Genomic DNA, 22,087 nt, shown 5'->3' on the forward strand with positions numbered 1-22,087 from the left:
TCTCTATTTTACAGAATTTGATTCAGAAACAAAAAGGGTTCAAGACATTCTTTCTGGAATGGAGAAACCACAGGTATGTGATCCCAAATTGCCACACAAACGTACAATACCAAATGTGAAAAGTAGATTGTGTCACAACACACTGGTGATTTCACAGGGGAGCACCTCTGATTTTTTTCCCATAGCAGATTGTTGCCAATAACTCATTTTACTGGGATATAAATCTGAAGGATCTGTTGTGCTTATGGATGTTTGAGGACTCTGCCCACTCCTAGAATTGCACCAGTTGTCTGTTTCCAGAGGACAATTCCCAGTATTCATAGTATAATTCATGTTATAGGGAGCTCAATGCACTGGGATGGCTTGCACAGCTCTTACCCCCCTCTCCCCTGGGTTTAATTTTGTCATGAGCAATTTATGTCTTTAATCATGATTAAATTAAGCTAATTCTATTATTCAATGGCAAATTACTATAGTCTGTGTTTGTCTGAGCCATAAAAGCCTGTGAATTATGATGGAATTGAATCACCCTGTAAATAACCCTAATGCTGAGTGTGACTGCAGTCAGGTGAGGCTATTAATAAGTCTGGTTGTAAGCCTTTTTCTAGTTTGGTGTGTCAAATGAAAGCCAGCAGAGCACTGTGGGTCTGAATGAATGGTCCAAGCCAGCACTGGAAGAAGCAGTGATGGGACAGGGGGAGGCAGAAATCCCAAAGCACAGCCTATCTCCTTCACTCTGCACAGCTCAGGCCTTTCTCTGTCCTGCTGGAGAGCTAGAGCACAAATAAGCAAATAAATAAAAAATAGTGGTGGAAAGCTCATGGGAAGACTTGGTTCAGCTGATAGAGGCTGATACAGAAACACTGCAGTGGGAGCCTTGGCTGCACAAGTGGCAGAGCTCAGGGAGAGCCAGGTGTGAGCACAGCCTGAATTTTATTTTTTGGACTCTCTTCTGATGGATAATGTTGTTATGTGAATAAATACAAAAGGTGTTTGGACTTAAATTGCTCCATCAGTAGGTGCTGGTGTTGGCATGGGCAGGAGCTGGTTCGAAGCCAGCCACAATCTAAGCCAGGCCTAGAGATGATAAACAGCAGCCTGAGTTCTGCTCACAAGGAGGGAGTCACTTCACTGTGTGTGGAAACAAGTGACAATACTGAGATGAGGACTTAAGGGTTTCAGGGTGCTCAGAAGGGAAGAAAGTGCACCTAGCACAGAATTAGGCTCATTTGTTGTACAGAGGGAATCAAAATTTTTATACCAAGGACCACCTGAGTGTTACTCATTTGGTCAATAGCTACAGCCAGGTGCTTTTACAAAGATGCAGAGAGCTGACAAGAAAAATGTGTTGTTTCATACTTTTATCTTTAGAGGTAGGAAGAGGAGCTGTTAGAGCAATTTGCAGGATTCTGAGATCTAGACAATTAAATTTATGGTATCCAGAGCCTTTAAAACCAAAAGAAGCAAAAAACAAAATAAATTAAACAAAAATAGTCTTCCTTTAGTCATACCAAAAATAGAATTAAAAAAAAAAAATCTAAACTATGGCAAATGCTGGTTCAATAATAATGACATTTACTGAAGTGATGTTGGAGATTATCTGTTATTCTCTCCCTGTAACTTTGACATTTGTGAGTAATTAAACTCACAGGACTCTCAGCAATTGTGAATTGCTGTGAGTGATTCTCTGTGTGTGTAGTCAGTATTGCATCTGATAGAAATATATCTTATATTCATAAATAGTGATCTTGGTCATGTTTCTTGGCAAGTCTTATGCATATACAATTGAAAAATAAAACAATGTATAGAAAAAAAAAATGATACAAAGAGAAAGAACACAGAGTGGTGAGTCAGTGACAAGTGGGTGATGCTGTGTGTGCAGCACATGGATTTGATTTGTCCAAGTGGGCAGCTCCCTCCATCCTTGGGGGGGATGAATCCATCCAAAGGGATTAGCCTTGTGAGCAGCTCCTGCAGGAGAGCTGTCACTGGGAGCTGTCTGCATCATACAGGTACCTCTCTGACTACAAAATATACACACTTTTAAAATTATTACTTCATGAAAGGTCTGTTTTCAGTAATAGATACTGTTACCTGTTTGAGGGATGTGCTGCTGAGCTGTAAATTTAATCAGAGCTTTGTCCCTTTAACAGACAGAATTTTAAAAAGCACCTCTTGCTTTCAATCCCCCATGGTTCTGTCAACTGAAATATGTTTTTAATTCACGTTATCACAGACAAAGTAAGCATTCTCTGAAACAAATACCTCAGTGAGGGGAGGGAAATTTGACTCTGGGTTTCTGAAATGGCTGCATGTGACAGCCAAGGGGCTGGGGGGGATATTACCCCCCGTGGGGAATCACCAGGGCTCTGTCAAACCACAGCTCAGACATCAGCCTGGCTTTCCACAGGCAGCCTGCTCCTGCTGCTGCCTCTGCAGAGAAACTCATATTTAATCACGGGGGGTTTTGCCTAAAATTGCAGGATTACAGCCATAATTTAAAAGCAGAATCTCAACCCAGTAATAACTGTGAATTCATTTGACCCCCAAGCCTTTCAAACCGTGCCCTGGAGGGAGTAAATGAATGTTGCTTGCAGTGTAGTTCTCACACATACAATGAGCCCCCGAACCACACGATGCCTGTGAATGCTAACCCGGAATTTGGAAGATAATGGAAGTTGTACAGAAACATTTTTCATTACCTGAAAGACGGGAAGGGCTGATACTCATCAGTCTTGTAACCTTATTGAAGTGGTGCAGGAGTTGGATTCTTTCCCAGGGGCTTTTATGGAATAATTATTTACACCACCGAGTTTTGATAGAGCAGAAAGGAGGCATTTACTGTGTAAACTGAGAAGTTTTCAGAAACTAATTAACTGTGCTTTTCACCAGACGTACAGAACTCCTTGTGGGAGAATCTTTTGTTAGGTCTCAGCTAAAAGGCCAAGCCAGCCCTCTTCAAAGCAAGCACAGTGATTTTGGGGACAGATGAGACAGGCTGGGGGAGCTTAAAAGCAACTCAAAGGTTTACCTGCCCAGCCTGGGAAGAGATGCTCTGGCTGCTTATATTTTGTCAGATGGAATTAGTGCACTGTTATTGAACAATAAGCTGTTTTTTACTGATGGTGAAGCATTTCTGTCTGCATTTTCAGAAGGGACATTAAGCCCACCATCGTGGTGGTAGCTGGGCTGTTCCTTACAGCCTGGAGAGGGCTGGTCCAGGTCTGTACCTTGGGAAAGGTGTTTGTCTAAGTTAGAAAAGTTGGAGGTAGAGATACTGAACTGTTTTACAAGTTCCTGCTTGTTATTCTCAGCATATCATAACCCCATTTATTTAACTGAGGTTTTTTCACAGCAAAGCTGGTGCTTCCTGCTCCAGGTAGGAGTTCCCTGGTAAGCTAAGAGGTGGCTTTGGCCATGAAAGGAGATACTGGCAGGTAACTGTGATATGGTATCAGCCTGTTGGTCAGGGAGCAGCAGATAAACCTATCTCCAGCCACACAAATAAATCCATTCCCAGCTGACATGCACAGCCTAGGGAAGGAACAAATTTGCCTTTTTCTGACTTATCTTGCAGACAGTGACCCCTCACTTGCTTCCCTGCACTTGCTGTGTGCTCAGTGCAGCTCAGACTGGTATTTAACAATTTCTGGTGTTTATTTTTAAACCTCCAGCAGCAGTTGCTGTGTACCTACGAGCTCCAAGGCAGCCACTCCTGGTGCTCTGAAATTCTCTGTGAAATTAATGGTGTAGCTGGAGCAGCTTAGCAACTGCCCTTGGACTTCTATCCTCTGTGTGCTGGCTTCAGAGTAATAGTCTGACAGTTTCTAGCAGTTAGCCCACAAGATACTTTCTCTTATTTTAAGAAACCCAAGACCTAACTTTTTGCAGATTGCTGGAGTTCGTGGAGGGCCAGAGTTTTGCTGTATGTGGAATATATACGTGTGTCCTTGGGAGTAGTCATAGAGAAAAACATTTCAAATAGAACATTGGCAGGATATCATGCCTCCAGCTCCAAGTCTGTCTGAATTTATGAAAAACAATTATGCAAGCATATTTCCATAATAAAAGAAACTGCATGTTGATGGGCTGAGCTGGCATAGTAGTAATGTCTGTTAAAAAAACCCCTAAAATCTATTTGGATCTTGTTAATCAGGTTTTTGATCAAAATATTATTTTCAATGTGGATTTTTAGCTTTTCAGTATCTTTGCTACGGTTTCATTTACATACATGTGTATATACATTTATGTGCATATCTCAAAAAAATCAACTTTTCTTACTGGAATCATTCTAGATTCTTATAAGGTATCTTATCCAGTATCAGGGTTAGCTGCTCCAAGATTTTTAAAATAAACACTGATTTCATAGCATCAGAAAAATATGATAAGAAAATGCTGTGAAAGCAAGAAATGCCATGAAAATTCATAAGAAATTTTGCACGTCCATGTTTTTTACAAAGAAAGCTTGATGCTACTTAAACCTTCTTGCCTTAAAACTTATTTTTCACATTAGCTTGAAGAAAGGTTTTCTTTTGTTGGCAAGACTTGGATGTGCTGCTATAAATTAAAATCTCTAACTTTTGAGATCATGGTGTTTATGATGAGACATTTCATGGTGTCACCTACTTGTCAGGCTGTTAAAAATGGATTTATGACTTGCTCAGAAGGAATCTGGTTGATGTATGGGTTTCAGCCACAGCAGTTGCAGTGCTCATCAGCTGGAAGCAATGTGTTTCCACACCAGAAGGTAAATATTCTCCATTATATAAAGATATCCAGAAGCTGGATTTGTAAACAAGCAGTCCCTGAAAGCTGATTGCTGATACTTTATTCCCAAGTAAATTGTGGGTAAGGGTTTTCACTTGTCTCAACAAAAGTTAGGAAATGTGTAACTGAGCACCTGCAGCATTCATGTTACACCTTCTGAAATAACAGCATCTTGCTCTTTGTGTTGCAAAAATCTGACAAAATTATAGATGCAGTGAAATTTGTTGCTTAGGAAAAATAAAGATTATAAACCCCCAGTTTCTGATTCCTCCATATGAAGGCTAACTAAAAAATATTCTTTATATATTCACTACAGTTAAGAAGGAAAAGCACCATTATTTTCATGGTGAAAAGTGGAGAGTTGGTGGCAGGACGTTTGAGTTTTTAATTAGCAGGTTGGACTTCTATTAGGATTTTCCCTTGTGCTTTTGAGCCAGCATAACTTTCCAGGTTGAATTGGGCTTTTCTTCTTATTTGCTGTTGAGTTATTGAGATTTCAAGTGGCAAGAAGGAACAGAAGGACTGAAAAAGCTGTCAGAGTTACATTGAAAAAGCTCCCCAGCAAAAACTTCAGGGAAATAATTGTGTATAAAACAATCCATAGGTTTAAATCTTTGTTCCACTTAGTTCCAGTTCCCTTCTGGGAGTGGCCACAGCAGCAGGTACCTCCAGAGGCATCCTTTGCTGGGTGCTCAGACAGGATGAGCCAGTTCACTGCAGGGAAACCTCTCTCTGTGTTCCTCATCTGTTAGAGATCACTTTTTGCCATGAATCTCTGTTTTTGTTTGTGTTGTTGATCGTTTCTGACCCTTTACTTTTCAGCTCTAGCTCTGAAATTTCCATTTTGCAAGAAATTAGTTGTGAAGATGCAAAAAGCAAATACTTACAGAATAGTGGGTTTTTTTTCTCAGGTTTCAAATTAACTGATGTTTCTTTTGTAGGTTACAAATATTCAAGCAAGAACAGTTTTGCTTTCCTGGTCACCTCCCCCTGGCCTTCTCAATGCAGATAGACACAGCAATGGTTTGCCTTACACCTGTACCTACGAGGTTGCCTTATCAGATAAAGGGAGGGATGGAAAATACAAGACCATTTACAGGTAAAAACCATAATTTTTACACTTTTTTTTTGCTCATTAGGAGTAAATTCTCTAAGCTTTTCAGGGTGTATCCTGGCATGGCCATCAGTCACAAAAGAAAGGCATATTTGAGCATCCTGTTTCCTCAGCAGAGGAGTTTGCAGGGAGCTGGTGGAGTGCATGTCACAAGGTCCCTAATTGTCACCCCATCCCACCTCCCCAGCCCGTGGCAGATCCTGCCTGCAGTGCCATCACTCCCTTTGCCAGTGAAAAGGTTACTTTTTCTTTTGTGCTAAATGTCAAAACCTTTAGTGTACACCATGCAGGCAGGAGAGCTGCCTTCCTAATGGGCTAGTTTTGTGTGGACTTGCAGAATTTAGAGCAGTAAAGTCTTGTTATTTCAGCTAACTAGAAAAATGTGGGGGCTTTGCTGCTTTGTAGTGCCTTGGATGAGCAGAGGAGGGAGTATAGCAGTCAGTAGGTTGCAGAGGCTCCCCAGAAAAACCCAAATACTTGGCTCTCAGCAAGCTTCAGTAAAAGTTCTGAGGGATTTCTCTGTGTCTCCTTGCAGTGATCCTCTGAGCTCACTCTGTGATCAAGCACATATGGTGTTGTGCCTTTCTTTTTCCCTGCTGGTGACGTCTAGGAAAGAGAATTTGGAGATGTGACCTTGGCTATTGTGAAATAGCTAATCCTTCCCAAATCTCATTAAATAAAGTCCAGGTGATAGAGCATTTAAGGAATTACCTCTTGAGACCAAGCCATCTCCTTTCTTAAGATGTCCTGTGAATTAGGATATTCCACTTGGTATGTTGAAGGCAGGTCTTGGATAATACAAAAAGGGTCTGTTAACCAGGGAGAGGCTGCCTGATTTTACTCTTTTTCTGGCATTTACAGCAGCTGTTTGTGAGCCAATGTGAGCATCTCCACAGTCAAGTGTGTGCTGCTGAGCTTTTAAAGTGAGAAGGACACTTTCTAGTACTTCTTGTGCTTGATGGCTGCACATTTTCCCCTGGTTATGAAATGTTGTGCATCTGTTTTAAAGCTGCTGGTGGTGATGTGTCTCCTGCTGCTGGCCAGAGTGCAGCCTTTAGCCTGATGTGCTATGTTCCATCAGGAGCAGCAGTAATTGTTATTACTATAGGCAAAAGAGTCTGCAATATGTTGAATACATTGTCTTTGGAAGGAGGTGCGCTCATCTCAGAGGGGAAAAATTGGATTTGCAGAGCATTGCATTATATGAAATAAAAAATAGAAGGCTTTCTGGTGGATTTCTGGCAACACAGCAGGCATGTGCTTTCTGGTGGATTTTGTTCTGTTGGTTTTGAGACATCTCCCTGTGTTTGTCCAGCTAGCTATGAAATATTTCTTTATGCTAAATTGAGAGCTTTCTTGTTTCCCATATTTTAATAAAATCATGAATAAGCCAAGCTCTTACATGAGGTGACTATTGCTTATTAAGCACTGACCCATACCTTAATCTTCACAGATTTGGCAACACATGACTGAGCCCAGTGTTCATTTACCAATGAACAAGCCAGAGGGAAAAAGAATAGCCCTAACTATGTTGGCTGCTTTTGAAATTAATAGATTGTATGCTGGTTTTTTTTCTTAACATGTCTAAAACCCTTTGCTTTAAGTTGTCTTGGTATTGAAAGAGAGCTGGGTCCAGCTGTTTGGGTGTTAATTAAATGTCTCCTTGCTGTGGTCTTCACAGGGAGTGTGATTCTGGAGGAGAAAACAATAAGTGAAACAGTTGTGCAAAAAACTCTGCTCCTTCCTCTGAAGTTCAATGGGTCACTTTGTATAAAGTATTTTGAATAGAAAATATGCAGAAACTACAACAATAATGTTTGGGCTTTGCTCTTTTCGGCTCTGGGAGGGTTGAAAACCACAATGAGCTTTATACAAATATCAGCAAAATATAAGCATTGAAATAAACCCATATATTTAGTTTACTGAATAAATTGGTGTGATAAATTCTTTTCTCCTGTGCATCTGGAGCTTTATGAAGTCTTCAAGAAACATGAAGTGTGTTGAAAAATTGTTTGCTTGCTATTGTTTCTCTTCAGAGGGATTATTTTTCTTCTTTTAAGTTATATCACTAGAAAATCACTAGCTGTGCTAAGTGTGATACTGCTTTTCATAGTTTATTAATTGGTTGGGTTTGGATTCTTTCCTACAGTGGAGAAGAATTAGAATATCACCTGAAGGACCTTAGGCCAGCAACAGATTATCATGTCAGGTGAGTTAACATGATTTGAATGTCAATTAAAAATAAACTCTTCAATTATATGAGAATAAAAGTGAAAGATTATGAAGTAAATATACAGTGTAGTTCAGGAATTTCATGTAGGTGTGTTTTTCAGTGGTGTCTAAGTATTTTATCATAGATTTTATCTGGGACTGTAAGAGTTGTTTTTGAGCAATATCTTTCATTGTGGTATTATCACTGCTGTAGTAAGAGGCAAAAAGAAGTTCTTGTATCTGTGTTTCTGTATGGATAAGAGGCCTTGAAGTTCTTATGTATGAAAGTAGGATATCTGAGGTCATCTAAAAATTTGACTCAAGCAACTGGTGTTTCTTCAGTTCCTGTAACATGAACATGAACCCCATGATTTTTTCATAAGTTGGCCACACTTTGGGAAGTAAATCTGCTGAATACAGATCCCTCTGACCATAGTCACTGCAGCATTTATTACAAGAAAATAAGGGATTCACACTGAACTGTGTTGATGTTTTCGTAACATATTTATCTTTGATTCTGTAAGTGTATTTTGCACATTTATTAACTATTAACACATTCCAGTTTTGCTCTCTGATGGTTTGAGCATTGTGTTACCTGCTCTTGCTGCTTTTTTTTAAAAACTTTATTTATGAACGAAGGCTTTGAATTTACATCCTGTTCACTTACCCTCAATATCCTTTTTAAAAAAATCCCTTCACTCCTGTCTATTGTTCCCTTCTGTTTTTCCAAACAAGGGCTAGCTTTGGCACACTGTTTCACATCAAGGTTGCTCCTGTTTGTAAAACTTTAAAGAGCAAACACCTTGCTTCTGAGCTCTAAAAAAAAAGAAATCCAATACCAAAATCATCCAGCTTTGATACTATAGATTCTTTTTATTTTTAAGGATAATTTCTAGTGGAGCCCTAAAATTATCTTTTCAAGTAAAACCACAAGACCAGTAGGAACTTTTCATCAATGAGGAAAAGATTCAGCTCCTGAGTGGGGCAGCAGTCTTGGCCTTAGCAGCAAAGGGATGGTAACAAGGAGAAGGTTGTAAAACACTGTTGAGCTTCCTTCTGAGCATTGAACATCTCCTTTGAAGCCAACTTCAAACACCATGGTCACCATGCACAGCTGGGCTGAGGTCTCAGCCATTTTTGGGGGTGTTGTGGGTCTTTACCCCAGGTCCTGGCTGATTTCTTCCTCCCTACCTACAGTTGCTTTCACCTTCTTTGCCAAAATACAGGTTGATTGTGAATAGTTAACAATAACTCCTGTTTGAAAAGGAGGGACTAAATACCAAAGTCAGGTTTGCAGAGCAGCAGCACTGTTTGTAATGGAGCAAGCTGACCCTGAAATAGTGGCTGTTTGCTTTCCACCATAGGTTTGTTTTTTTTTCCTTCACTGAAAATGCATTATGTGTTAATGACTGTGAAGAAATAAACCTGTTGAGTAAAGAGATTTATGAGGCCAGCAGTTGCTTGGGTTTCCCTGACCTTGGCAGCATCTCCCAGAGCTTTGTCTCTACTGGACAAGGTGCTTGTGCTCATTCCTGCCCTGGGACTACCTGGAACAACCTGGTTTGCTCTGAACACCACCTGCTTCCCTTCAGGTGTGTTGTTTTGAGCTGGCTGTGCTCAGTGTTTCAGGGGCTTGCAGAAGATGCCCCCTGAGCTCATGTTCACAGTTTTATTTCCCTTGGGGTGTGTGGTGGATGCTGGGCCATGCTCATTTCCAGCACATGTACCACTTGCCAGATGCAGACTCAATTAATTAATTGCATCTCTTGTTGCTCCTGCCTGCTAACAGGTGATGTGTAAAGCAGCACCAGAGCAGTTCTTGTCTGCCTCCCCCAGAAGGTTTGATTCTATGTAGGTGGCCATTGTACATAAATTGCTCTTATCTACTGAAAACAAATTTAGAAATTGCCCTTTCTTTAGCTCTGCATTCAAGCACACAATAGCTACAGCCAGCTCAGAGGTCATTGTCTGGTCATGGCCTGAACTTTTTTTTGAGTAGAAGACTCCCAATTTGCACTTTTCTTTTGCTGCATGGAAAATGTGAAGGGAAAAATAACATCATTACTTTTTCAGAGAAAAGCACCTCGTCAGGAAGTGCTCAGCTGTACCCTATTTGCTTTCCCAATTATTTGATATTGCATGGTCTATGTTGACATATGGAGGATTTGTCTGAAATCTAATGAGCTTTGAAGATTTTTAGTTTATCACAGCAATGTTGCTGACCTGTGATAGTTCTAGTTCATGGAGGTTCACAAATGTTGATGCCTGAGTTTTGTAGGTCATGGAAGGAGACCAGCAGACACCTGCACTCAACATGGTACATGTGGATCAAGTGTAAACCAGGCATTAAAACTGATACCTTTTTTCTGTTGTATTTCAAGGAGGATTTTACCACAGTGTGTGGAAGACTGGCAATAGGCAAGGAAATATTGGTGGAAAGAAATAACTCAGTATTCTGTGGGAATATTTGCACAAAACACTGTTCCTCTTCTGTAGTTTTTTTGCATTCTTGTATAAATGAAGTGAGGTGAGGATAGCCATTGGTCTGTGAAAATGTGTCATTAGTGATGGTATGGTGGGTGCTTTGGTGGTCAAATGCTGTGCCACTGTAACTGGCAGCACATTTCTAACCCATTTGAATGCTGTTTCCAGGGTATATGCAATGTACAACTCAGTAAAGGGATCCTGCTCAGAGCCAGTAAGCTTCACCACCCACAGCTCAGCACCAGAGTGTCCCTTCCCACCAAAACCCTCACACAGGACCAAAAGCTCCTTAACCTTACAGTGGAAGGTAGGTAACACTTGGGGCAAAAGCAGGGGAAAAGAGCTGGCACTGAGCATTAATGCTGGAAATAATTGAAAGCTGAGACAGTCATTTTTCAGTAAGGGGCTTGAACTTGCTGTACTCTGACAAATCCCTTCCTGTGCACCAACTTGACTTTTATAATGTATGTGTTTCATTATGTCCAGCTTCTTCCCAGCATTCCTTAAGAGGTTGCCAAGCCATGTTCAAGGCTTTGGTTTCACTTGAAACTGTAGTCATTTGCCTGGGGGAGGTGAAGCAGTTTTCTCTTATTCCCCAAATCACCTTTTGTTTATTTTTGTTTGTAGGCACCCATTGATAATGGTTCAAAAATCACCAGCTACCTTCTGGAGTGGGATGAGGTAAGTAGTAACTAGCTGAAATAAATACACAAAAAAGTGGCACTCAGACTTTACAAGGATTTGCTGAGTAAAGAAAAGTAATTAAATACAGGAGAAAGTAGAAATGGGAAAATGAAATCCTGATGGTATTAGGTAAAAAGTTGGAAAGGTGAAAGAGGCAGTGGGGGAACACTTTCCATTCAGTGTATTTTACACAGTGACAGTGTTCTGTTTCTGTACCCTTGAAATATTTTATCCTTCATTTGGTGTGCTTATTTGTTAATCAGGATTACTCACTATTTAATTACTGGGATATATCTTACAGTTATGTTCATGGTCCCTTTCTTCTTCTACTGAGTGCAGAACAAACACTTGTTCCTGCCTTAGAGGAGAAGAGCCATGATCTTGCAGACCTGTCTACAGAAAATGTACTCAGGGTCAAAATCAGTGTCTGTTTTGTAGTGCAATTAGCCCCCTTCCAGACACAAAAGAAAATAAGTTTTCTCCTAAAGATCTTCCATGGTTAGTGAGCACTGGGCTGTTGGGAGAGTGCCCTGAGAGAGGATGTGCAGGATTTGTTGGAGTGTGTTCTTGTGAGTCCTCCCTCTGTCCCCTAATTTCTGCCCCCTTTCCTTTGTGCAAGCCGTATTTCTGCAGAAAGCACAACTCAGGGAGTATTATCTCTGAAGGAAAAGAATAAATATTGGGTGACAGAAAGGGCTTGGACAGCGTGTAAATAAAAGTCATGAGTTGGGAAATGTAGGGTGTGAAAGGGTGTTTGGTTGTAAAGTCTGAGAAACATCTCTTGAGGTCTTTTGTAGTCTAAAAATAATCTAAAGGGAGTATTCTGTTATGAATAGTTTTCCACCATGGCATTAGTAACACATTCCCTGCTTGTTCTGCTACATGTTGGGTGTTTGGAACCACTCACTGTGCAAACATTTATTGTATGCACTGTCACAGTTGGGGGGTCTGCACAATGAGAAACCCTCAGAACCTGAGCTAAAGGTGAACTACAACTTCAGAATGAGTAGCTGCCCCCCTGCACATAATGGAAAGCCAAACATTGTCACTGAAGGAGGAGAAAAGGGGAATGTGAAGTCTGGGAAAGGAGATAAAGAGAGATTTCTCCAAAAGGATGGGCCAGGATGATCCTGTTAGACCCCTGATACCTTGATTGGGCAGTTGTGATTTCTTCCAAAGCTTCCAGTAACTTGGAGCTGAAGGAGCAGAGCAGCACAGAGCAGTGGAATAATGGATGATTCCAGCTTGCAAAGGAAAGGAAGAAACGGAAGGACTTGTCAGAAGGACCATCAGCAGATAGTTAATGCAGTGCAAATACTGTAATGTTGATTTTGACTGCATGGAGCATCAGCATAGTTTTGGGTATATATAGGGCAATTCTAAAATTCTTCTGTCCTTCAAACTCTTTTATTAAAGAGTTTTGTCTTCAGAAAAAAGAATGGTTATGACACTCATTTTTCACAGAACAAAAGCAGTTTGGTTTAGGGTAGTTCAGCAACCAATGGGAAAAAATTAAGGCATCCAGATTTGCTTAGTCTACCTGTTTTAATTACCTCGTTTTCTCAGTAACAGCCCTGAAATCTGAGATTATAATGGATAGCTAGCCAGCATAGATGAAAGAATAATGGCCCTGCACAAATTAATTTGGTACATCTCCAATGGCTTGACAGGACTCCTGGCTGAAATGTAGCTGTCAGGCTCTGAGACAGTTAATGCCACAGGTGTAGCTTCTTTAATTTTTTTTTTCCCTCTGATAAGAGACAGAAATGCAGCTTGAAGCCACTGAAATTAAAGCCTGCTATTAAAGCTTGTGACAGGAATGGTCTGAAGAGGCAGGCTGGCTGTGCCTGGGTTTGCAGGAGCCTCATCACATGCAGTGGTGGGCTGGCAGGCTGCTGCACTCACTTTTCCACGTGCCATGGCTGGTTGTGACATAAAGTGCATTTAGCTACTGGAGTTATGGCACCCAGGTACAAAAGAGAATTCACTTCAGTGCCCTGTAGCATCGTGCTTGGCTGTGGAAACTCCACATAAGCAAATCACTGCCTTCTCCACAAGGCCACACTGTGTCCTGGTGAAATCCAGGAATACATAGATGCAGGCTCAGGAGAAGGCTTGCCAGGCAGCACTGAGCACCCTGCCAGATCTCAGCTAGAGCAGCATTCATTAACTGAGAGGCACAGGGTAAAATATAAACACGGGAAAATCAGCCATCAGAAGGAAATTAAATCGTGGCTGCACAGCAGAGAACAAGAAATCTGTCAGATGATAAAGGTGGGAAAACACCCTGAAGTGCCAGCCTGCCCCTTCCTAGGAAAGAATGGTGTGGAAAGCCCTTGGCACTCTGGTGGCACACAGGTGCTGGGTGGCTCCTGTGCAAGGCTGCAGCTCAGGCTGTGGAAACAAAGCTGGCATCAGGCATGGGGGCTGTGCAGAGTGGTGGAGGCACCCAGGCAAACACTGCCAGTGTGTCCCAGTCACACCAGTGTGCTCCCCCAGGGGGGCTCCTGCAGCCCCTTTGTGCTCCTGGCAGGGTGGTCACAGATGTCTGTCTGTCTGTCTGTCCCTGGCACAGCTCAGATCTCAGTGTCACATGCTCAGCAGTGTCTCACCTGGTTCCTCTTGTGCAGTTTGTAGGAGTGTAGGTGGCATCATTTGTATGTGCAGAAGACAATTTGTGTCTGTAAAGTGGCAGCAGGAGCGCTGTGTTTACAGCCCCAGGATTAGGTGAGGTGGGAATTTTTCCAATTCTGGAAGGTTATTCTGCTTACTATGTTTCTGTGTCAGCCCTATCTTGGCTGCTGCTTCAGTTTGATTCTGAAGTTTGGGGTTTTTCTGACCTGCAGACTCTGAAAGATTGTCAGTACATAAAGGTATTCCAGTTATCGTACATTTTTCTATCCCAGTTTGGATTAAATGGTTTGTAATGTAACTGGTGCTATATATTTAGTTATAAAACACAAGTGCATTCCCTTTAATGATCCAAGTCTTTGAATTAGAGTTGTAATACCTTGCTAATAAACTGTTATCTCTTAAAATGCTTGAAAACTAGGAAGGACACTTAATTCTTAATAGGGGAGTAAAAGATCAGTTCAGCAAATTGTCACTCAGATACACTGGATGTACCCCAGGAAAATTTCCACTGACTCTAAAGAAGTAAGGATCAGCCCCTGTCTCAAGTACTCTGGATTTCATTGAGTTTGGAACATGCTTGTACCACAGGTATATTAGCTGTCTGGCAATAAAATCAGTTAAAATTAATAATTAAGAAAAACTTCACCTTCTGGCTATGAATTTTGCTATGAACTTTTGAATTTACAAACCTGAACTAATCAGTTGATGTCTTGGTGCCAGGACTGATTATTCAGGGTAAGCAAAAAGCTAATGGGGGAAAAAATAGCATTAAAAATACACCAAACAGAAAACATGACTGTAAAGGAGGTGATGCTTTCCCTGATGCCAGCATTCATCAAAATCAGTAAACTGTAACTGCATTGAAAATTGCTGCTGGCACTGCTTTAAGAACCAGCCCTTTGTTACTAATTAGATGTGAAATGCTCGTTGTGTGATTAAGTGGTAGTAAATAAATGTTTCTCTTGTGTATATGGATAGCAAGAGTATCCCATTCATTCTGGATGGGAAAGGGCAGGAATGTTCCTGAGCCAGAGACAAGGACATCCCTCTCACCCAGTGTGTGTCCCTGTTTCTGTGTAGAACTCAAAGCAGCTTTAATTCTTACTCAGTAAGCAGCTCATTTTAATTTACTTGAGAGAGAGACTGACACAATACCACATTATTTAATGATTTGATGATGGATAGTTAATAATGAAGTTTACATAGAGATCAATAGGGATAATTTTGTTCTGTTTTAAATTCTTTGAGGTAGCAGAGATGTTTGTTTATAGGAGTTGATAGTTTGAGGTGGATCTCAGTGGTGATCCACAGAGCTGGATACAGGGAGCTCCATGTTTGTGTTTGTTCACTCACCTGCCCTCTGAGTTTGTTCTGTGGCTGTGCCACTCTTGTGGGACATGCAAGAGGAGAGCCTTGGATAAAATTTGGATTTGTGTATATTTTAGGCATGTTTTATAGGTCTTCTGCCTTCTCAGTGTTAGTGTATAGGGAAAATCCAGTTACTTGCATAACTGGCACAGAAAATGCTCTGCAGAGGTCTGAGGGTGTGTTGCACTAATTGTTGGCAGTTTGCTCCACAGCTCTGTGTCAGATTGAATTTCAGTCTGTTCCTTTTTGTTGCCAACATGACCCAAACACAGAAGCCAAAGCTGGTGTGGCCAGAGCAGATGTCAGTCCTGCATGCTGGTCACAGATGTGGCCCTGAGCTTTGCTTCAGTCGTGTGTAGTGAGACTCTGCTCCATTCCTGCCTTGCTCTACCTTCAGTGGCCTCTTCCTCCTCCTCTTGTGTTTATTTACTGGGTCTGCTGCAGGGAACTCAGTCAACAAAACCCATTTCAAACCTCAAATCCCTCCTTCAATAAATACACTCTCCAAAGACAATCAAGCACCCTGTGTTAAGTGAGCGTGCAGCTTGAAATATTGCTGAAATAGCAGGCAGAGCTCTTAATTGTGTTTAAACACTGAGTTGGAGCATTGTGCAATGTAGAATGGATTTGTGGGGCTGAATTGTCCTTGTTTCCTCAGACAGGCACTGATGGTCCATCACAGGGTGGGCTGTCCTGAAGAGGAAAAGGAACCCAGGCTGGAGAAGACATCCCCAGGCTGGGGAAGTCCCACAACCTCTCCCTCCCAAATCTGGGGATTACAAATACTTGCAGAAATGATACAGTGTATTTTAAGCAACTTATGAAACATTATTTGAAGGATTAAAATCTTGGATGCCGAGTGTACAAAGAATAGGAGAAGGATTCTGGGAAAGCTGTAAGACTCTTGGGTGGCAGCCAGTACCAGCCTGCCAGTTGTTCCTGTCTATAATTATGCCAGCATTAGTGCTTTCATAAATCTTGGGAGAGAGGGAGTGGAGAGGCTATTTCCAGGCTATTAATGCCAGGATAATTAGAAATATCGGCCAACCTCTCCAATTAGTGCCAATAGAATCCAAAATACCAGCCAGTCTGAGTAATCTGAATACCAGTTGGTCTCTGAGTGAGTCTGGGGATTGTACAATATCAGTTCTACAAGAGAAATACATACAGTGTCAGGATTTGTACTCTTATAGAGTTAAGGATACCTTAAATGTTTGGCAATCTTGGCAAAGTTTTAACCTACCAGTTTGACAAACAAGAGTTTGCTTGGCCCATTGCTCTCAGTTCAGGCATTGTGCTATAGGTGACATTTTCAATGATTTCTCTTGTTAGCCAGCATTGTTTTATTGACCACATGCTTAGCAATTGGTCACTTTGTTCCCTTGGAAAAAAAAATTATTCTTTTTAAAGGGATTCTTAAACAGAAGTCCAAAATAAATGAAATGTTTTCAATTATTTATAAGCAGTGAAGTCATGAAGGAATTGAGGAAAAATTAAGGCAACTCAACCTGTAAAAGAGAGTTTGCGTAGGGGAAAAAAATTTATTTTTAGTAGTGCTGCACTGATGAATGGATATTTTACTGAAACATAAGATTTGTAATTAGGTTTTGTGTAGTCTGCATTTTAAATATATTACTGCTGAGCTGAGAAGTATGCTCACCTGTTACTTTTGTCCTAAAGAAATTCTGTCATAGAACTCATAGCACTCTATGGCTTGGGATTTTAGACCTGAAAAAATTTTCATTTACAAAATGGTTTTGCTCTGAATTTCATGATTCTTTTCCAATTCCACTCCTTAATTTACGTGAGCTGTGCAGTATTGCTACAGCTGGAGCAGGTGGGTGAAGCCTAAGGAGATTGTGTGTAAAGGAGTTCTAGAACAAGTGTAGGCTCCCACTGTATAAATAAAAGTTCTGGCTGTTTGCCAGTGTGCTAAATGTCCCTTCAGTGCCTCCACATTGTTGTGCTGTGCTGGAGATCTGGGTGGTTGATTCTAGCCTGATAAACACATTCTGGAGATTCTCTATAAATGTTTCAGGGAGTTTTTCCTTCTATGTCACAGTTCAAGGGACAAGAAGTAGAGAGTGGCAAGGATTGGAGAATGGGCCAGTGAAAAATGCATGTTCCACTCGGGTATTTCTCAGATCTTTAGAGGTGATGCTCTGAGCATGGAGCAGGAGCAGTGTGTGGGAGGGCAGAGGGAGCCCAAGGGGGCACAGCAGGTGAGGCTGTTGGCCTCAGGGGGGAATGCCTGTGTATATAGTAAAATAAACATTAAAAATTGTACAGACACATGCCAAAACTGGTAGATGGCTCAGCAGTGCTTTTCAGGCAGAAGTTGCAGAGATGGGCATCACTCTGTCTTCTGCACATGCTGGAGCCCATGGATGTGCTTTGTCAGGCTTTTGGGTACTTCATCCTGCAATTGTCCAATAAGTTTGTATATGAATAGTGAAATTAACACTCTTTTCAGCTGTTCCAGTTCTGGTAGATATTGTTTATGAGGAGCTGAGCAGTTCATGTCCTTTCTCCTGGAAGATTTCAAACTATTTTCCATGTGTGGCCTAGAATGAGTCCAGGTATTCCCTGTTACTTTAGGGTCCCTGTCCTGCAAACAGCTCAGCTTTATTTCTGCCCCAAGGTGTACCAAGCTCTGGGGTAGATTGATTGATTTGGTTTTGTTTTAAATGTGGTGGGGTTGGGGAGAGAATTTCTGAGTGTCCTTGCGCTGAGTGGTGCTGAGGGACACAGCAGTACCTGAGGAAGGATTTGGGAGCTGCAGAAGTGTCTCAAACCCTCTGGGCTGCTGCCTCATGCTGTCTTTGCCAGGATGGATCATTGCTCCAGGTCATGGTGATGGGAAGCTCCAATAAACCATCCCTCTGGCCAAAAACTTCCTAACAAACTTCCCCAACAAAGTTCCCAACAAACCCTGTTCACTCGGCACATGCCGTGTGCTCTGGGCAGTGGGGTGGGTGCAGAGCCTGGCACGCTGAATATTCCTCTGGGATGGGTAAATCTTGTCCTGGAGAGCAGGGGAAGGTCACACCCAGCTTGTCCCTCTGACGCTGGCCGTGCTGGACCGTGGGGAGCGAGAGCCCTCTTGTGGGATAGGGAATTCCTGAAGCAATCCCAGCGAGGGATGCACACGTGGAGCACAGGGAGATGTTGGCTGCACCTCTCCTGTGCTCCTGTGTCCGAGAAGATTCAGGGATTCATTTCACTCATCATTCTCCCACTTTTTTGTTCCTGAGTGGGATAAATTGTGTTTCAAGGTGGAGCTGTAGACACATCTCACAACTCCAAGAGGATGAGAAGAGGAGGGATCTGACAGCAGGCAGACTGTGCTGTCTGTGTGATTTTCAGAGCACAGCAGTGCTGTCAGTGCTTGCACAGCTTGCTTTATGAAAACATCCCATTTGATACAGCTCCTTTTCAAATGAGCCTGGCGTGGCTTTGTTTCATAGCATCTGATCACAGATTGCTCTCTTTCCAGGGGAAGAGGAACAGTGGTTTCAGAGAATGTTACTTTGGGAGCCAGAAGCATTGCAAGCTGACCAAGCTGTGCCCTGCTCTGGGTTACACCTTCCGGCTGGCGGCGCAGAACGACATCGGTACGAGGTGAGTTCCTCAGGACACTCTTTCTTGAGGAAAAGTGGCACTTGAAAAGTTTGGTATCAATGTCAGCATAAAGAGGAATTTCTGGGGGATTTTTGTTTCTTTTCTCTTCGTGGTTTTGAGTTCAATATCTGACATTTGCTGTTGTTAATGCTTCAAGGTAAGTCACGCTTTCCTTGGTGATATCCTTCACCCCCCCAGGGAGCTGCTGTGTACCTTCAGCATGATGAGATCAGCCTAAGCAGATAGACTCCTTTTGAGGTGTTAAATGGTGTTTTGTGGGCTATTCCTAATAAAAAAAGAATACATCTGTTATGTAAAATTCCCACTAGGGACCTCTGTGAACCAAGAAAAACAAGCAAGGGGAAGTTGAGTTACAGATTTTGAAAGGAATCTTGATATATTTATTTTTTCTGGTTTAAAGCAAAGCCCTTCTGTCTCTTTTCAGCAGTACAGTCCCTTCCTTCTTCAGGACTGGCAGGACTGGCTGATGGGGAGGGAAAGAAGGGAGAGACAGGCAGGACTGAGAGAGGACAGGCACATCCAAGGCACTGAAAGATGGGATTTAGCTTCTGCTTTTCCTTGCACACAAATTGCTGCACTCACATGAAGATGGGTGAGAAATCAGACTTAGTTCAGTGCTCTGGGAGCTGCTAGGGAACATTGGGATGAAATGTTCTGCAGCTGAGGGGTAGAGTGAGCCCAGAGGGACATTGTGCTGCAGGGCAGTGTGTGCTCCTGTGCTCAGGCAAGCAGAGCAGGCCAGGAAAGGTTGAGCTGTGAAGAAGCCAAACATCCAGTGCCCTTGTGTACTCCTTTATTGTCCTTCTTAGCTAAACAGGATCTAATCATTATTACAAGGACACAAAGGAAACACCAGTGGTATATAACAATGTGTTTTGTGGAGGGAGGCTCCTGCATTGTTGTCTCTTCTAAAACACAAGCCTGTCAGTAATTTATGGCTTTAGAAAGCTTCTTTATTCATTTTGCTGTGTTTCCCTGACATGGACTGAGACCATTCATGTGTGCACAGAGTCTCTTTTCCCAACTTCTTGCAAGATTAATTTCCTCTCCATTGAAATAATACTCAGTGTGGAGAGAGAGGGGGCTGAGCTGGAGCTGCTGAGTGTAACTGGAAGGGAATTGGGTTTGGGCACAGTTCTCAGTTCTGGCATCTCTTTTCTTTGCCAGATTCCAGATTTTTAAAATATCTTGGTGCTCCTCCCCCATTCCTCCTTTTTTTTTTTTTCTCCTTCTCCCTTTTTTCTCTCCCCTCAGGCTATTGATGAAGGAGTGAGCTAAAAATCTATTTATGGTCAGCTGCTCTGTGCTAATCTGTGAGATAAGCACCAGCAACACATGCCTTACTTTTATAGACAGCACTCAAAATTAAGGCATGATAATGTCATCTAACACTTCATGTCATGAGATGGCTTTGGTTTGTTGTTGTGGGCTTACCATATGTGATGATTTTTTGTCTTGTTTGGGTTTTAGTTATAGGTGGTTTATTTAAATATAAGTGTATTTAATCAAATAGGTTATTTTTGAGAAAGAAGATTTGGAATAAGGAATCTGGCTTTTTCTATGTGTTAAGTGCACGATGTGACTTTAGGGCACAAAATATATTTTCTACTTTGGAAACAGATTTGAAAATTGCAAGAGTGTCACCTTCCATTGAAACCTTGATCAGAGTCTATAGAATTTGTATTCTGCATATCTCAGGTTCAACATCCAAAAGTTGAGCAGTTGAGGCTTTATTTCCTATACTTTAGTTCTCCTTTGTTAAATGAGATTTTCCTCCACAGTTAATACCAAGTTAATCATTTTAGGCATTCAAATATTTTTTTCCAGTGTTATTGTGGTGAGATCTGTAAAAACAACTGTGCAGACACATTACCCTGCATTTTTTTCTATTCTTAGTTCTGGCATTTCCTAACTATTCATCTTTTCCACCTGAGAAATTTGAACTTTGTCCAAATTTTTTGAAAATGTGAAATATTTTTCTAAGTACACTGAGGTTTAAGTTTCTTAAGCTTTGTGTTTTTGTGGTGGGTTTTTTGTTTTGTTTGCTTTGTTTCTTTGTTTGGCGGGGGGGGTTTGGAGGTTGGTTTGTTTGTTTGTTTTTAATATTCCTCTCTCTGCTGTGTCTCTGAGCAGTGGGTACAGCCAGGAGGTGGTTTGCTACACTGCAGGCAATATTCCCCAGACCCCTTCTGCACCACGGCTCACTCGAGCTGGTGTGACGTGGGTCTCGTTGCAGTGGAATAAAGTAGAAGGATGCACACCAGAGGAAGTGATTTCCTACACTCTGGAAATTCAGGAAGAGGATAATGTGAGTACTGTGTTGCTGTAAAGTGCACTGAGATTTGATTTATTAATTGGAGATCACTTAGAAGCAGCATGGACTGCTGCTTTGGAGGGCCTTCCAGGAGTACTGGGTACTTGGCAGGGTGTGATTTGCTCTGCTGCACAGCAGAATTAGGAATCCTTAGTTGAAAATCTCTGCTGTCATCTGTGATTGCTTACAAAGCCACACAGGATTCTGTGAGATACAGGGCAGCTTGTCCTTAGCTGGGTCAGTCTGCCATGTCCTCCTGGCTGCTCCTTGGTGGGCTTGTGTTCTGTCATCTGTCATTTCCAGTTCTGTAGCAGGTCAAAGTGCCACAATTGGTTTTGTGCTTATTTTGCAGCAAAATTACATTATTCAGGGTAGCTGCAGCGTATTTCTTCTAAAGAAAAAGTATTGTGGCCTTGCAGTTTAAAAGCAGTAGCAATAATAATAATAATTAATATTATTATATATATGTTTGTTCTTGTTTAAAAAAAAAATCAGCTATAAAGCCCCTTTGCTATAACGTGTTACAGGCAGAGACTAGCACAAGGAGCACTTTCTCAGACTCCTCAGTTATGGGAATTTGTTTACTTTTGTATTTTTTTAGGATAGCGTGTTTCACCCAAAGTACACTGGAGAGGAGCAAGCCTGTACTGTGAAAAATCTCAGAAGAAGCACACAGTATAAATTCAGGGTAAAGTCTTTTCTCTCTTGTCATTGTGAAGTATTTTCTGTTTTGGGGTTTTTCCAGGCACTATGGGGGTCCTTCAGTGTTCTTTCCAAAACTGAGTCATCAAATACAAATTTGCTTTATACTGTGACCCAATAGATTAAACTAGTAGTTGTATTTCTGCTTTTATCACACAGGAGGTACT

General features: G+C 41.6%; 1 protein-coding gene across 1 annotated transcript in view; it reads left to right on the plus strand.

Annotated features, from left to right (window-relative positions):
- FNDC3B (fibronectin type III domain containing 3B) overlaps nt 1-22,087 on the plus strand; it is a 297,560-nt gene that overhangs the window by 116,260 nt on the left and 159,213 nt on the right. The window contains exons 7-14 of the mRNA XM_079315475.1: nt 15-73; nt 5,709-5,866; nt 8,031-8,090; nt 10,745-10,883; nt 11,204-11,257; nt 18,759-18,883; nt 21,038-21,212; nt 21,820-21,906. Of these exons, the coding sequence (XP_079171601.1) occupies nt 15-73; nt 5,709-5,866; nt 8,031-8,090; nt 10,745-10,883; nt 11,204-11,257; nt 18,759-18,883; nt 21,038-21,212; nt 21,820-21,906 (857 nt within the window). The remainder of the gene's footprint in view (nt 1-14; nt 74-5,708; nt 5,867-8,030; nt 8,091-10,744; nt 10,884-11,203; nt 11,258-18,758; nt 18,884-21,037; nt 21,213-21,819; nt 21,907-22,087) is intronic.

This window comes from Erithacus rubecula (genome assembly GCF_903797595.1).
Source record: "Erithacus rubecula genome assembly, chromosome: 11".
Classification (NCBI taxonomy): domain Eukaryota; kingdom Metazoa; phylum Chordata; class Aves; order Passeriformes; family Muscicapidae; genus Erithacus; species Erithacus rubecula.